The 15905-nt window shown below is 39.6% G+C and overlaps 1 protein-coding gene across 5 annotated transcripts in view; it reads right to left on the bottom strand.

Annotated features, from left to right (window-relative positions):
• Positions 1-15905, bottom strand: part of odf2a (outer dense fiber of sperm tails 2a) — a 35004-nt gene that overhangs the window by 10834 nt on the left and 8265 nt on the right. For all 5 annotated transcript variants that reach the window (XR_009645809.1, XR_009645810.1, XM_060841143.1 and 2 more), the window contains exons 6-15: positions 12192-12321; positions 10761-10892; positions 9919-9993; positions 9086-9157; positions 7808-7924; positions 6360-6545; positions 5549-5658; positions 4563-4698; positions 2780-2890; positions 2242-2346 (exon numbers count right to left, since the gene is read on the bottom strand). Coding sequence is in view for 3 of the 5 variants with exons in the window: in XM_060841143.1 (XP_060697126.1) it covers positions 2242-2346; positions 2780-2890; positions 4563-4698; positions 5549-5658; positions 6360-6545; positions 7808-7924; positions 9086-9157; positions 9919-9993; positions 10761-10892; positions 12192-12321 (1174 nt within the window). In the remaining 2 variants the exon portion in view is untranslated. The remainder of the gene's footprint in view (positions 1-2241; positions 2347-2779; positions 2891-4562; positions 4699-5548; positions 5659-6359; positions 6546-7807; positions 7925-9085; positions 9158-9918; positions 9994-10760; positions 10893-12191; positions 12322-15905) is intronic.

Below are 15905 nucleotides of genomic sequence, written 5' to 3'. Positions count from 1 at the left end.
AGTGTGCGTTGTGTACCCGCACAATGCTGTTAGGCCTTGCCTCATTTCAAATTATACTGTGCATAACTGCTTTCCCTTCCAAGAGAATTCTCCCCAACCGCACTTCAATAACACAGAAATGCTAAATCCCTCCATCTGAATTTCCAGCACATTGTGAGTTTCAGATGCCATCAGACCTGAAGCATGGAGAAATAAATAGCGGCATCTTGAAAAATGTCTATATTACAGAGGTGGTTGTGCTGGATAGCTTAAAACGCATAAATGTGGATAAATCCCTGGGACCAGATCAGGTGTACCCTTGAATGCTGTGGGAAGCTAAGAAAGTGATTGCGGGGCCCCTCGCTGAGAAATTTGTCATCGGTCGCCATAGGTGAGGTGCTGGAAGACTGGAGGTTGGCTAACATTGTGCTATTTAAGAAAGGTGGTAAGGAAAATCCAGGGAACTATAGACCAGCGAGACCGACATCGGTTGTGAGAGTGTTGTTGGAGGGAATCCTGAGGGACAAGATTAACATGTATTTTGAAAGACAAGAACTTATTAGGGATAATCACATGGCTCTGTGTGTTAGGAATCATGTCTCACTAACTTGATTTTTGAAGAAGTAACGAAGATGATTGATGAGGGAAGATATGGACTTGAGTACGGCATTCGACAAGGTACCACACGGTAGACTGGTTAGCAAGGTGAGATCACATAGAATAAAGAGAGAACTGGTCATTTGGATACAGAACTGGCTTGAAGGTAGAAGACAAAGTGGTAGTGGAGGGCTACTTTTCAGACTGGAAGCCTGTGACCACTGGTGTGCCACAAGGATCAATGCTGGGCCCACTGCTTTTCTTCATTTATATAAACGATTTGGATGTGAACATAGGAGGTATGGTTAACAAATGTGCAGATGACACCAAAATTGGTAGTGTAGTGGACAGCAAAGGAGGTTACCTCAGAGTACAACAGGTCCTTAATCAGATGGGCCGATGGTCCGAGGAGTGGCAGATAGAGTTTAGATAAATGTTTAGATTACTTACAGAGTGGAAACAGGCCCTTCAGCCCAACAAGTCCACACCGACCCGCCGAAGCGCAACCCACCCATACCCCTACAGTACCCCTTACCTAACACCACGGGCAATTTAGCATGGCCAATTCGCCTGACCCGCACATCTTTGGACTGTGGGAGGAAAACGAAGCACCCGGAGGAAACCCACGCAGACACGGGGAGAACGTGCAAACTCCACACAGTCTGTCGCCTGAGTCAGGAATTGAACCCGGGTCTCAGGCGCTGTGAGGCAGCAGTGCTAACCACTGTGCCACCGTGCCACATAGTGGGCGGCATGGTGGCACAGTGGTTAGCACTGCTGCCTCACAGCGCCTGAGAAATGTGGGGTGCTGCATTTTGATAAGACAAATATGACTTATACATTTATTGGGGTCCTGACGACTACTGCCAACAAAGAGAGCTTGGAGTTAAGGTTCATAGTTCCTTGAAAGCGGTGGATAGATATTGAAGGTGGCGTTTGGTATACTTGACTTTTGGTAAATGCATTGAGTATAGGAGTTGGGAAGTCATGTTGCAGCTGTACAAGACATTGGTTAGGCCACTTTTAGAATACTGCATTGAGTTCTGGTCTCCATGCTATCAGGAAAGTGTTGTGAAACTTGAGAGGGTTCAGAAAAGATTTACAAGGATGTTGCCAGGGTTGTAACGGTTGAGCTGTAGGGAGAAGCTGAATAGGCTGGGGCTATTATCCCTATAGTATCAGAGGATGAGGGGTGATCTTATTGAGGTTTATAAAATCATGAGGGGCATTGATTGGGTGAATAGACAAGGTCTTTTCCCCAGAGCTGAGGAAGTCCAAAACAGAGAGACATAGATTTAAAAGGAAGCTAACGGGCAACTTTTTCATGTAGAGGGCCAAGGAATGAGCTGCCAGAAGAACTGGTGGAAGCCGGTACAGTTAGAACATTTAAAAGGCATCTGGATGGGTATATGAATAGGAAGGATTGAGAGCTATGGGCCAAATGCTGGCAGATGGGACCAGATTTATTTAGGATCTCTGATCAGCATGGATGAGTTGAAACAAAGAGTCTGTTTCTCTCTGACTATTTGCAGCATTCACCATTTTTGTTTGTGTTTCCATCCAAAGCACATTAAAATGATAAAATTCTGACGCATGGCCCTACTGCGCTGTCTAAAAAAAACTCAAGCATAAGGAAACTAATTGTTTCCAGATTGCAGTATTTACCTGATCAATTTCCTTATTCACATCATCTTTCAGTAGCTTGTTCTCCTTCTCTGCCCTCTCCAGTTTTGCATTACATTCATCTGCCTCCATCCGTGTCTTCATCAACTAGATGCATGCAAAGAATATGTTTTATTACAATGGCATTTTAAATCAACATGTTTTCCAAAGGTTTTCCAGAACAGGACTTCATGACGATTCTCTTCTCTTCTCCTATTTCCCCCCATATAATGAAACCAAATTTTGAGTCAATTGTCAAAATCCTCCTCCTTCTTTGAAGAAGTTTGGAGTTTTCTTCCTGCTTTTGATCAAATACATTTTAACTTCCATCACCGCTCATTTCACACAAAACTTTTCCTACCCAGCTTCGCAAGCACATCTACCACAAGGAAAAATATCTTCTCAATTATGGTGCATCAAAAGAGAACATTACCAATCTGACCGCCAGTGGTAGGATAATAAATCAAATTTAAATAGGGAATATTTGTACTTGGACATTTGTGTTATACACATTCTGAAATGCAGGATATGAAGTCATTACCTGAGATTTGTAGCTGTCCACAAGCCCTTCATAACGTTTGATAGAGGTCTTCAACTGCTGCATCTCAGACTGAGCAAGTGTCAGCTTCTCCTCCACAGCTGACATATTTGCCTAATTCCGTTTGGAAAAGAGAAAGTATTCAGTCAGTCTGCATTTTGAACAGGTACAACGTTAGAAGTATGGAACTCACTGATCTCTTTATGACACCAAGTTGTGGAACAATGGAGATAATCATTATATCACTTGGTTAGAATATCTTGTGTCCAAACTGCCTAATACTTTAGAAATCTGCGAAACTTAAGTGTTGATATTCAGAGAGAGTTGGGTGCACTTGTACGAAGCATGCAAGGAACCAGCATGCGGGTGCAGTAAGCAATCAGGAAGGCAGATGGTTTCCAGGAATAAAAAAAGTCATTCTAAAATTGCCCAGTGTGTTGGTCAGATATTTAGTGTAGTGTGCACTGTTGGTTGCCACATTTACAAAAGGATGTACTTATATTAGAGATGATATTGCAAAGGTTACTCTGATGAGGGTTGTCCTTTGATAAGAGGTTGAATGAATTCTCTTGAGAGGAGTGAGAACGTTTAAACATACACTATTCTGAAGGGATTTGATAGAGTAGATAGAGTTTCCATTGGTCATGGAATCTAAAACATGGGGCGAACTCTAAGGCTCAGGGATCAATCACTAGGACTGTAATAAGGAGCAAATTCTTCACTCAAAAGATTTCGAATCTGTGCACCTGTCTGTCCTAGAGTGTTGCAGATACTCCATCATCGAACCATGACATTCAAGGCTGGGTAAAGCTTTGGTCTCTCACTCAATCAAGAGATATGGGAAATGGGCAGGTTAATGAACTTGAAACCTAAAGTCAGTCTTGATTATACTGAATGGCATAGATGTAATAGGCCATTTAGTTTACTCCTACTCGTAATTCTGGTGTTGTGATTTAATTGTTTGCTAAATGTAAGCAACTCCAATCTTTCAGTAGTAAACGGAGAACATTTCACTGAAACAAAATCAAATATGAATCATTAGCTGCTTTATTTTACAATCCATAAGTAAATGTAAAGATAACACAAGTGATCAAGTGACACCTTAATTTAGTTAACTTCTTCAGAGCAGGATGGTGGCTCAGTGATTAGCACTGCTGCCTCACAGCCCCAGAGACCCAGGTTTGATTCCCGTCTCGAGCGACTGTCTGCATGAAGTTTGCACATTCTCCCAGTGTCTGCACTGGTTTCCTCCCACAGTCCAAAGATGTGTAGGTCAGGTGAATTGGCTATGATAAATTGCCCATAGTGTTCCAGGATGTGTAGGTTAGGTGCCTTAGTCAAGGGTAAATGTAGAGGAACAGGGTAGGGGAATGGGTCTGGGTGGGTTGCTATTATGAGGGTCGGTGTCGACTTGTTGGGCCTAAGGGCCTGTTTCCACACTGCAGGGATTCTATTAGAAAATGAAAGAGCTATATTATACACCATGTCCCTTTCATGAGTTTTGTTTCATTGCAGACAATTAACTGCAAAAAAAACAAAAGTGTGAATCCAAAAGCCCTTCATCAGGAATGAGGCTTGGACTCTCGGCTCTGAATGTCAACACAAGCATGGCTAGCAATAGACATCAGTAAAGTGACCTTGCTAGATTGAGGTCATGTGACCAATTAGAAAATAAGTTGTCCAGATTGCTGAAATTATTAATTTTCCAACCATGCAGAGTCCAGGGTTTTGCTATAATATTCTCCTCAGGACATGGTACAGTGTTTTGAGCAAAGGAATACTGAACCTTCATTGTCTCATTCTCCATTTTGACACTGGTGTTCTCAGAGGACATCTTCTGCAGCTTGTTCATCATTGACTCCATGTCTCCCCGAGCCTTATCCTCCACATGATGAGTCTGATCCAACAGATCTGTAATACGGCTGCCATCAAGAAAGTATTTAAATGTGACATTCAAATAATTTTGTCTAAGACTTACTTCTAAGTACACAAAATTCATTTTCTGTATTTACAATTTTAGATCACTGCATTAAAACATTGAAAATACCATGTAGTTAGTTAGAATGCGAATTCATTGTTGTCAGGAACAATTTATACACATTACTTCCAGGTTGTAGCTACTATTTGGTCTTGTAACCACTTTATACCCTATAACATTGTATGATATAATAGTTGACAATGCCAGGCAAGATCCATTCGTAAAGTACAAGAATACCTTGGATTGCTCTTTAATGACTGAGTCTAATAATAACTATATGTCTATTTCACCCCTTCAGATTTTACACCCACAGCTACAGTAAGGCTATAATTTCAACATTAATGCAAGATCATAGTTCTGAGTGTTGAGTTAGATTCTTACTTAACGACAGAAGAGACATGATTGCAGCATTATCTGGGTTTGACAAGAACATCAGTTCTTTGTTTTCAAAACAGGCTTAAAGTCAGTTCAGGGTCATGTTATATCTCAAGTATTTTAAAATCTCAATTACGTTTGCTCAATATTAAAATAGCCTATTCACATAAATAAGTTTCATTTTTGGCAGGAAACCTCTGCACATGTTAAGCATACATGTGCGGTGCTGAATCCTCCACCTATCTTTACACCAAGTGAGAGAACTCCACTCAAGCTCGACAGTATAAATAAAGTACTGATTCGCTAAAACTGACACAGCTAGTACTGGTTTCAGTGCATGGTTTAAATATAGTTACTTCTGAAAAGTCAAGAGTATTAAAGTTAAACCAACACTACTGGTCTTTTTCCACCTTTCTTACTTGTTCAAGAGTGAGATCTCAACTTCCAACTGACTCTTTTCTTTCATCACCTTGTTATGTGAACTTCTCCATGTCTCGACCGCTGACAATGCGTCTGCCAGCTGCGACTCCTATAGACGAGCCAACCAAACAAGGTTCAAACTGGAAATGACATTTTATAACATCGTACATTTTAAATAAAGCAACTGATAAATAATACAGCCAATATCCTACACTATTCCTCAGGCTGCAAGAAGGTGGCAAATTGTCCTTCAAGAAGAAAAAAAAACAAACTGTATGAATTAGCGCTAATAAAACTATAGAGAGAAGATAAGGAATTGGTATTGAGTTTTTTTTTGAGCCAAAATGAGTGGTATCAATACTGCATATGCAACACAATCAGTAAAAAAAAAGACTCAGGTTATAAAATAATGTTAGAACTCTGGCTATTCCAGCAAGGGAAGTTATCCCTAGTACCCTGGCTGCAATATTTCTTGCATTACAACAGCGACTATGCTTCAAAAGTACTTCAGTGGTTGAAAAATGCTTTAGGATATCTGGCAGTTGTGTAAGTGCTATATAACTAAAAATGTTTATGTTTTCTTTCATATCATACCTATTAATGTATCAGTATCTTTAATAGCTGCATTTAAACATTAGGAATGCCCTCACAGTTACTTATGTCAGACAGGGATGCTGGGCATTGTCATCTGTCCTTCATTATCCACTTTAATTAACTGATAGAATTCAAGTGCTCTCATTTGCAATATAATCAGTTTAAGAATGCTGTTTATGTTCCCCGGTTGCAATGCTCCTGACTGTATTCGGTCACCTTGTCAATTAGCTGGGCATTGAGTAGCTCAACTGCATCCTCACTGCGTTCTGCTCGCTGCTTTTGAGCCCTAGTTGCTTTCTTCAAGGCCTCTTTGTCCCTGTCCCTTTTCTTTTGAAATTGCCTTAGTTGCTCTGTCAGGTAGTCCAACTCCCCCTTCTGTTGTGAAATGGTACGCTCAAAATTCTGAAGAACAAAATTAGAACAAGTTAACTGTTCCAACTGAAGATGACTTGAAAGTTTGTTTACAAGAAAGAAAAAAAAGGCTAAAGCCAAAAATAGATAATAAGGCACAAAAGATAGACCTATATTTATATACGGTATTTATATAGTCTCATCACATCTTTCAAACATATTAAGTGCATTTCAGACAAAATACTTTCACCGTATAAAGTATATGGGTAAACATAACAGCCATTTCGCAAGAAAGACAGAGCGTTGAATGAAACAAATGATTAAGTAATACAATTTTAGTGTTGTGGCCTGAGGGAGGAATCAAGGGTCGAACACTGGGTGAACTTGCTGCTCTTTAAACAGTGAAATGCAATCCCGAATGCCCGCTGGACAAGGACAGACAAGGAGCAGCATCAACTTGTGATCTCAACAAAAGGATAGTACACCTGACGACGTAGTACAATATTCCTTAGTACTGTATTGGAGCATCAACTGAGATTACATGCTCAAATTCCAGAGTGGTGCTGAAACACACAGATGAAGTTACACGGAGATTTATACTTTTTTTTTCCCACTTAAATCTTTCAGTTAGTGTAACAGTCAAGTGAAAGCAAGCCCAGATGTCCCAAACTCAAAGAATAAAAAAATCACTTAACAGTTTCTATTGGTTACAAAACTGTCTTATCAAGAGCAACATCACAGGAAATGTGTTTGCAAAATACAAATGTAAATGCCAATGAGTTACTTATTAAGTCGAAGTTTAATAAGTATGTTAAACTTATTTCCAGCTTAATAACAATGCACCCTACTAAAGTTAACAAAAATGATTGATGTGGTTTGCTTGGAGGCCAAAAGAGCAAGTCTGCACAAGCCACCGCACTCATACAAACAAATATCCATATATTATAACCACACAAAGGAAAGGATACACCAACTGTAAAAAAAAATTACATTGCCACCATTGCCAGGTGACTGTTTCCAGAAATAATGGGATGACCCTAACTAGAGCCAGCAAAACAAACAATTCTGGCACAGTTTTTAAAAAATTTGCTTTTCTTCCAGTCAGCCATAATTCCATAGCACGACTGCAACAATTTAGAAATGTAAATGTAGATTATGCACTGCAAGCTACTAAATCAGAGGTGAAAATTCGTAGCGACTGAGGCAAACATGTAACATACCTTAAGAAAACAAGAGAAAGCATAAAATTCCAGATGCACCCTCAGCAGATTTATTTTCAATTTCAGTTTGCCATATTTAAACAAAAGCTTTACCCTGATCTGAACAAGCATCCGATTGTTATCTGCTTCTTTGCTGCGAAGCTGTCCTTGTAGGTGGGCTCTTGTAGCTTCAAGTGATTTGGAGAACTCTGTTGCTGCACGAGCATTATCCTAGAGGAAAACAAACCAATTCAGTAACTAATAATTAAAGTAAATTAAACTCTGGTACACAAGCACAGTTTCAAACATTACTTACCAATAGAACTATTTACTTTTTAATATTTGGCAAGGCACAGATTTACAGCTTGTATAAAAGTAAGGAAATAGATCTCAATTTGGTGCTGTAAATTGGTGGGGTATAAAACAACTTGAAATAAATAGTACTAGGGCACCAACAAAGTTAGACTATCTATAGACCAATACAACTTCTAATTAGCCTAAAGCAGCAAGGTGCTATCAATTCAGCATTTGAGTGTTTTACTTATATTTAGGTGGGCTAACATGACTACAACAGAGGCAACCGAACAAGATATTTTGCTTCGATATAGAATCCTGCTGTAGCTGTGTCAGTTTGAAACATATAAAGATTTACCATTAGACATTTTGTTATAACTTGGCATTAGATGGATAATATTCTCCATTTTAGGCCACAGAAAAGAACAGAACTCACTTGGCATACAATTATCCAGTGTACAGCTCTTCATGGATTTAAGCTGCATTGTCCATAAGTTAGAGAAAGTAAGAAAAGCTACTTACTGTTTTTTTCTCACAGATCTTAAATTCATTCACCCTAGGCATAGATTTAAATAACTTAATAACTTTTCCTATCAATATCCTGGGTTACCATGGACCAGAAACTGACCTGGACTCATCAGTATGAGGTTACAAGATCATGTCAGAGACTGGGAATGCTCTTTGGAGAAGATGTTGCAGATTCAATGGGCTGAATGGCTTCTTTTCTCACTGTAAGGATTCAATGAATCCTGTAGCAAGTAACTGACCTCATGACTCCCCAAAGTTCATCCATATCTACATGGCACAAGGCAGGAATGTGATGGAATACTCTCACTTGCCTAGATGCGTGCAGCTCCAAGAGCACCCGAAGCCTTACACCATGCAGGACAAAGCAGTCTGCTTGATTGGCATCGCATCAACATTCAATCCCTCCAGGACAGATCTGACTCAGAAATCTGCCCGTGAAAATCACAAAGGTAAGTGGACATTTTTCAATATGATTATTGTCGGACAGATCTGTGTTGATGGTAATCGGACATTCTGGTTTATTTCATTTTCATTATGCTAATTTACCTCACCCCTTCAGTGCACACTCACCTTTTCTGTTCGATACTGAACATGGAGCTGGTCAATCTGATTTTCAACTTCCTGAAGTTTCATGGACAAGCGCTAAAAATATTAAATACAAATTAAGATTTCAGAATAGCCATGTCTCCTGTAGACCCTTGTATGCTATGTGACACAAATGAAGGGATTACGTTTCCCTTGAGATTCTTGTATTACGTAGTTAAAGTGATTCCATTTAAATATTACATATACCTCTATATGCATATCCTCTTGGTGCAACATCCATTTTGTGCAATTTTGCTCTTGTGAAATGCCTTGGGATGTTTTGCTATTTTAGAGGTACTGAGTAAATGGAAGTTGTGACATTATACTTCCAGTGTGAACTAACAGTCGGTTTTATTATCCTTGTTCTATAGGAATTCTCCAAAGGAATCCTTTTCCTCGTCCAATTAAGCACTCCTCATATCTTGACAGCTCCTTGAATGTGGAAGACAAGACATCTGAAACTCATTCTTGCACGCATGACCAGATGCCCAAAAGATTATCTAATGGTGCAGTTCATGAAAACTGTGTTTTATTTCACCCTGTACAACCATTACTGACAGCGTACAGGCAGTCACCTATTTACAAATGTTGTACACATGAATCCTCTTATCTACGAATGAGATTTCATATAGGGGTATATTAACATTAATTTTAAAGATCCACATTTGATGGTTGCTTGTACTTATGAATGGCAGTTTTGCATTGTGCTGTATTGTGTTCCGGCTTGCTTACGAATCTACTTATGAACGTACTTAAGAATGGAAATAGAATGGTCCCACTAGGCACTCCATCACCAAACTGCAAACAACTCCACTTACTGCATTTTCTGCTTCTGACTGGGCCAGTTTTTCAAGAAGTGCTTCCTTTTGCTCAAACAGTCTCAAGGCATCAGTCTATTAAAAAGAAAAAAAAGGGACCTGAACAACAGACCTTCGTTGAACCACACAATACCTTAATAAATGGCCCGATGCCATTATTGTTTGAAATTATCAGCCTGTGATCAACATATTTACAACAGATGATAAAAACAACCACTTGTATTCATTTAAAAGTTAAATCCCATCAGGTTCTGAAAGCTCATAATTAAACTAAATAGACTTTTATTTCTACAACATTTTTCATGAGCCAGGCATGTCCCAAAGCACTTTTTATCCAATGTAGCACTTTTGAAATGTATTCACTGTAATAGCATAGGAAACAAGGCAGCCAATATTTGAAGAACAAGCTGCCAGACAAGATAATGTCCAGATAACCAATTTGAGATTATATATAAGCACAGATTTTAAATAATCACTCTTTACTTATACTGCTGTATTGCCAGCATTTTCTGCTTTTCTTTCCGCTTTCCAGCATCCATATTATTCTGCTTTTAAATAAAACAAAGTTTGGGAGAAGATTTGTAGCTCAGGTGCTCATTGTGTTGTTCTGTTCGCCGAGCTGGGAATTTGTGTTGCAGACGTTTCGTCCCCTGTCTAGGTGACATCCTCAGTGCTTGGGAGCATCCTGTGAAGTGCTTCTGTGATGTTTCCTCCAGCATTTAAATAAAACAATTTTGCGATATTGACTGAGGGTAAGATCTTGGTCAGCATAACGGGGAGCTTTTTATATAAAAAAAAGGGCAACAAAATTAAAACTCATCCAGCGCTCATTAAAACCTCACCTCCTGAGAGTGCTGCTCCTTCAGCAACTGCCGAACCACTCGATTTGTCGCATCAAAAGTTTCCAGTTTCTGCAGTAGCAATTCCTTCTGCCGGTGTAGCAGGTTACTTTCTGATGTAGCTATTGGCTTCTCCTTTAAACGTAAAGGAAATTAAGTTTACAGGTACTACAGCTTAGCATGGAAATATGGAAGAGCAATTCATTTGGAGAGAGAGACCCAGTGAGAAAACATGTCTTCTTGTTCTTCAAGAAATACATCAGGTCATCCTCTTACATAGTCCCTACATTACAAACTACTTCAATACTGACTGTGGAGTGTTTCGAGACATCTAATGACCCTGAAAGACACTATTTAAAAGTCCTTATTTTATACCTTTCAGTTCTTCCTTTCCTTTCCCATCCCTACTGTCATTGCAAATGTTGACTGACAAAATCAAAATTGCTTCCAACAGTTTCTTGGCAAAATCAACAGCAGACTAGTACTCCAATGTTCATATAAAATAGTCAAATTTACAGTGAAAAGAAATGATCCTGCCACAGGTAGTCACAATATCTACAGTAACGTGGGAACTTGAGGACTATTAGTACATTTAGTTCTGCCTTTCAAAATTGTGTGTCATGTGCGACTAACTTGATGTTTTTGAGTTTTTTTATGGAATGACAGTGAAGGTGGTGTAGTCGATGTCTATGTGGACTTCTAGGAGATGTTTGTCAGAGTACCACAGATTGGGATCGTTGGTAGGATTGGATAGGGGCAGCATGGATATTGTATGAGCTGGGAATAGAAACAGGAATATATGCTCGAGCACCTTATTTTTGGGATTGGAAGGGGCTACCAGTGAAATTTCCCAAGATTCATATAGAACACTGCTAAAGTTGGTGTACATCAATGCCTTGCTTTTGTGGGTTGCAGGGCAACTATTTCATTCTGAAGACAACATGAAACTTGAAAGTATAGTTATGAGCGAGGAAGACAATAGTAAGACTTGGAAGCAAATGGATGCATTGATGGGCACATGGTAAATGCAATTAAACACAAACTATGGAGGGGATGCATTTTGTTGAGCAGACTGTGAAAACACAATACATGCTAAATGATACAATTTTAAAGGAGTTCAAGAAGAGAGATAGCGGGGGCTGTTTGTGCACATCTCCAAACGATGACAGGACACATTAACGAAGCAGATTCCAATATGTAGAATTCTCACAGTGTGGAAATAGGCCATTCAGCCCATAAAGTTCACACCAACAAAAAATATGAAAGATTGCGGCCAAATCATTACCTTTCTGTCCATCAATTTCATCTCCAGTATTAAGCATTGCAAGTATCCACTAGTAACATGGGCAAGTCAGATTGGCAGAAATTAACCACAAAAGAAAAAGACAGCAAAGCAGAAGTAAGAAAAGGTAAAAGAAAAACAATGATACTCACCATGCGTAACTTACTAATGGCACTGCGCAGGGCTGCAACCTGTTTGGCTGCAGCTGCCCCGTCCATTTCAGCCTCCACCAACATTTTCAACAGGGTGTCCTTATCTTTTCGCCAGTGTTTCTTCTCCAAGCTGTGAGCAGTGAGGATTTTGAAGGCATTTTGAATAATATCAAAATTAAGAGAGACAGAATAGTGTATATTATGCAGAAATTAAACAAAGACTTTCTATTTTCTGAAAAACGAACAGTGTAGCAGCTAATTACTGAAAAGGTAACATGGGATGACAAGGGAAGATCAGTATTAGAGAAATAGGGAGGTTTATGTGGCAAATCATGGTAGAAATATTTGTCAGGGAAGGAAGTGAAAGCAGGTTTAAGATAACAATGGAACATGGAAGAATTGCAGTCATGAAAGGAAGGTCTTAGAAGTAGATGGGATTTAAAGAATCAAGATTGTGGGCTTCGTTTTCAGAGTTGCACTTGGCATGACAAGATGAAGATCAGAATGCCAGAGAAATACAATCAATCAATTAAATCAGTCAGTGTCAAAATCAAAAGCTACTGTTTTAGGACAAAGGAAAAACGTAGGAGAGCAGAACACAAGATAAGAATATAAAGCATCAGAAAACATAGTTGCATCATCAGTCTCTAGAATTAAGACATACTACAATCACAGTTATTGCTGAATTGTCAAAGGGGAGCCGACTTCCTAGTGGTCTTATCACTGACATGTTAAATGTTCTGGGGACCTGGGTTCAGAATTCTGCCACCAGATGGTGGAATTCAAATTCAATAAACATCTGGAATTAAGAGTCTAGTGATGACTATGAATCCATTGTTGATTGTTGGAAAATCCCATCTGGTTCACTTTTGTCCTTTAGGGAAGGAAACGGCCATCCTTACTAGAGTCTGGCCCACACGTGACTCCAGATCCACAGCAATGCGGTTGACCCTTAACAATTGGAGACGGGCCATAAATGTTGGCCTAGCAAGTGATGCCCTTATCCCGAGATGAATAAGAAAAATTTAAAAAAAAAGGAATTCTATTGCACTTAATCAAAAATACGCATAGATCAATGTAACACTTGTTACAAACTCAATTAATTTCTCAGTTCCATGGCCTTTATACATGACAGATCCCTAAATGCCAACTGTATTACCACTGCATACTATGAGAGAGCTTGAGTGATCCGTTAGTATCCCCAAATAGCTACACTGTGGAATATTATTTAGGTTATATTGTCCAACGGTCAATATTCTTTCCTCATTATTTTGTTTCTTCCAATCAGGTTTCCAAATAGACAGCCTTTTGACTGTAGCATTGCTGAAAATTCCTCTCCATCCTTCTTGACTGGTCTTCAGCTTTTGACACAATGGCCACATCAGGGCAGCACAGTGGCACTGTGGTTAGCACTGTGGTTAGCACTGCTGCCTCACAGCACCAGAGACCCAGATTCGATTCCAGCCTCAGGCGACAGTCTGTGTGGTCTTTGCACGTTCTCCCTGTGTCTACTTGGGTTTCCTCCTGGTGCACTGGTTTCCTCCCACAGTTCAAAGATGTGCGGGTTAGGTAAATTGGCCATGCTAAATTGCCAGTGTGTTCATGGATGTGTTGGTTAGACGCATTAGTCAGGGGAAATGTAGAGTAGGAAAATTGTTCTGGATTACTCTTCAGAGGGTCGGTGTGTACTTGTTGGACTGAAAAGGCTTGTTTTCACACTGTAGGGATTCTATGACTTCTATGATTATCCTCCATCAGCTCTTCACTGATGCCAGGTGAGTAAGGTTTCTCCCATGTGGTCCCATTCTTACCTAATTTCAGCTAGATAATTACTTGCAATAGCTTCTTTCTGTTCATGCGGTGTTCCCTCTACTGCTTTCAAGGATCTATGCTTGACCCCAACCCATTTCTTATTTCCTACCCTTTGGTGACATAATGCAAAAGCACGACATTGGTGGTATTCATACATACATTGACAAAAACCAGCGCTCCTTCACGAACATCTCTAGATTTCTCTACAGCTGTCATTTTATGAGATTTCTTATCCAATAAAGATACTGAATAAGCACAGTCACTCACTCCAGGAAGGCCAAGCTATTGTCTTTAGTCGTTGCCCTACTCCCTAGCTACGCAAGACTCCATCCCTCTCTCTGGCAACTATCAGAGATTAAACCAATCTGTTAAGAGCACAAGACATAGGAACAGAAATAGACCATGCAACACATCAAGTCTGCACTGCCATTAAATGGCTGATCTGATAATCCTGAATGCCACTTACCTGCCTTTCTCCATTATCCTCGATTCCCTTAAAAGTTAGAAAACTGTCTGGCTCAGCCTTCAATACTGAAGCCAGCCATGATAGCTCTCTGTTGTAAAGAATTCAATACATTCATTATCTTCTGAGAGAAAAACAAATCATTGCCTGACTTAAATTAGCAATCTGTTACTGTGATTATGCCCACTGGTCCTAGACACTCCCATAAGGGGAAACACTTTCTTCACATCTACCTCATTAAGCCCCAAAGAATCTTGTATGTTTCAATAAGGTTACCTCTCATTTTTCTACACTCCAATGAGTACAGACCTAAATCAGGTTGGACTTCTCTTGGTAGTGTGATATAACAAAAATAAATCAGTCGGTCAACCCAAACTTGCAGAACTGGATTGGAAACTTATCAAAATCAAAGAAAATATTATCCGGGGTGATGATGCAGCAAAACTCCTATGGTGTCCACCAGTCTAAAGGCTTGAAATATGCCTTTGGACACATGTTGTCTCTCAATGGACACCCAAGCATAGATTCAACCACAGAACAGGGCAGTGGGGAACTATGACTCTTTCCATAGTCAAATTGAAGCTGATTTTAGCTACTTATTTTGTTTCAATCAACATGCTCAGATATATTGTGACACACGTCTGTGGCATGTGGGACTTGAACCCAAACCTTCAGGCCTGGATGAGATGACACTACCACTGTGCCACAAGAACCACCCCTCCCCTTCACAATGTTCAAAGCATGGTCTAATTGAATAGTTTTAGCATAGCTTTCCTATTTTTAATCCTCCATTCCCTTTAAAGGGAATTCAACATTCCTTATTGCCCACTAATTTGCTAGCATTTTGAGATTTATGCATACGGACACCCAAGTTTATCTATTCTGCAGTCTTTCACCATTTTAATAGCATTCAGCTCCTCGATTCTTCCTTCCAAAGTGCATAATTCCCTTTTTCCAACAAATCCTAACAGCATTGGTGTCATATTTAACCCCAAAATTACCCTCAGTCATAACATCACTTAAAATGCATACTTCCAACTCTAACATTGTCTGCCTTCTCCCTTCTCTGCTGCTGAAATCCTCCTTCATGCCTTTATCATCTCTGGATTTGGCTACTTCAATTCATTCCTGGCTGGCGTCATGTTCTATGGTGTAAAATCTTGATACTATTCAAAATTCTGCTGCTCATGTATTAGTTTCAGCTAATTCCCATTCCATCTGTTGCTCCATCTTGCTGATTTACACTGGTTCCAGGTTAAGCAACATCTCCAATTTTCATCTTTGTTTCCAAATTGTTCTACATCCTCCCCATCTCTAATCTCCTCTAATTACACCCACTCAAGAAATCTGTGCTCATCTAGTCTGCTCTCTTGAGCTTCCCCAAATTTAATCACTCTACCATTAGCAACCATCTCTTTAGCTGTTGAGGCTGTAAAATT

This window comes from Hemiscyllium ocellatum, chromosome 21, assembly GCF_020745735.1.
Source record: "Hemiscyllium ocellatum isolate sHemOce1 chromosome 21, sHemOce1.pat.X.cur, whole genome shotgun sequence".
Classification (NCBI taxonomy): Eukaryota; Metazoa; Chordata; class Chondrichthyes; order Orectolobiformes; family Hemiscylliidae; genus Hemiscyllium; species Hemiscyllium ocellatum.
This window is presented reverse-complemented; position numbering and strand designations above follow the sequence as displayed.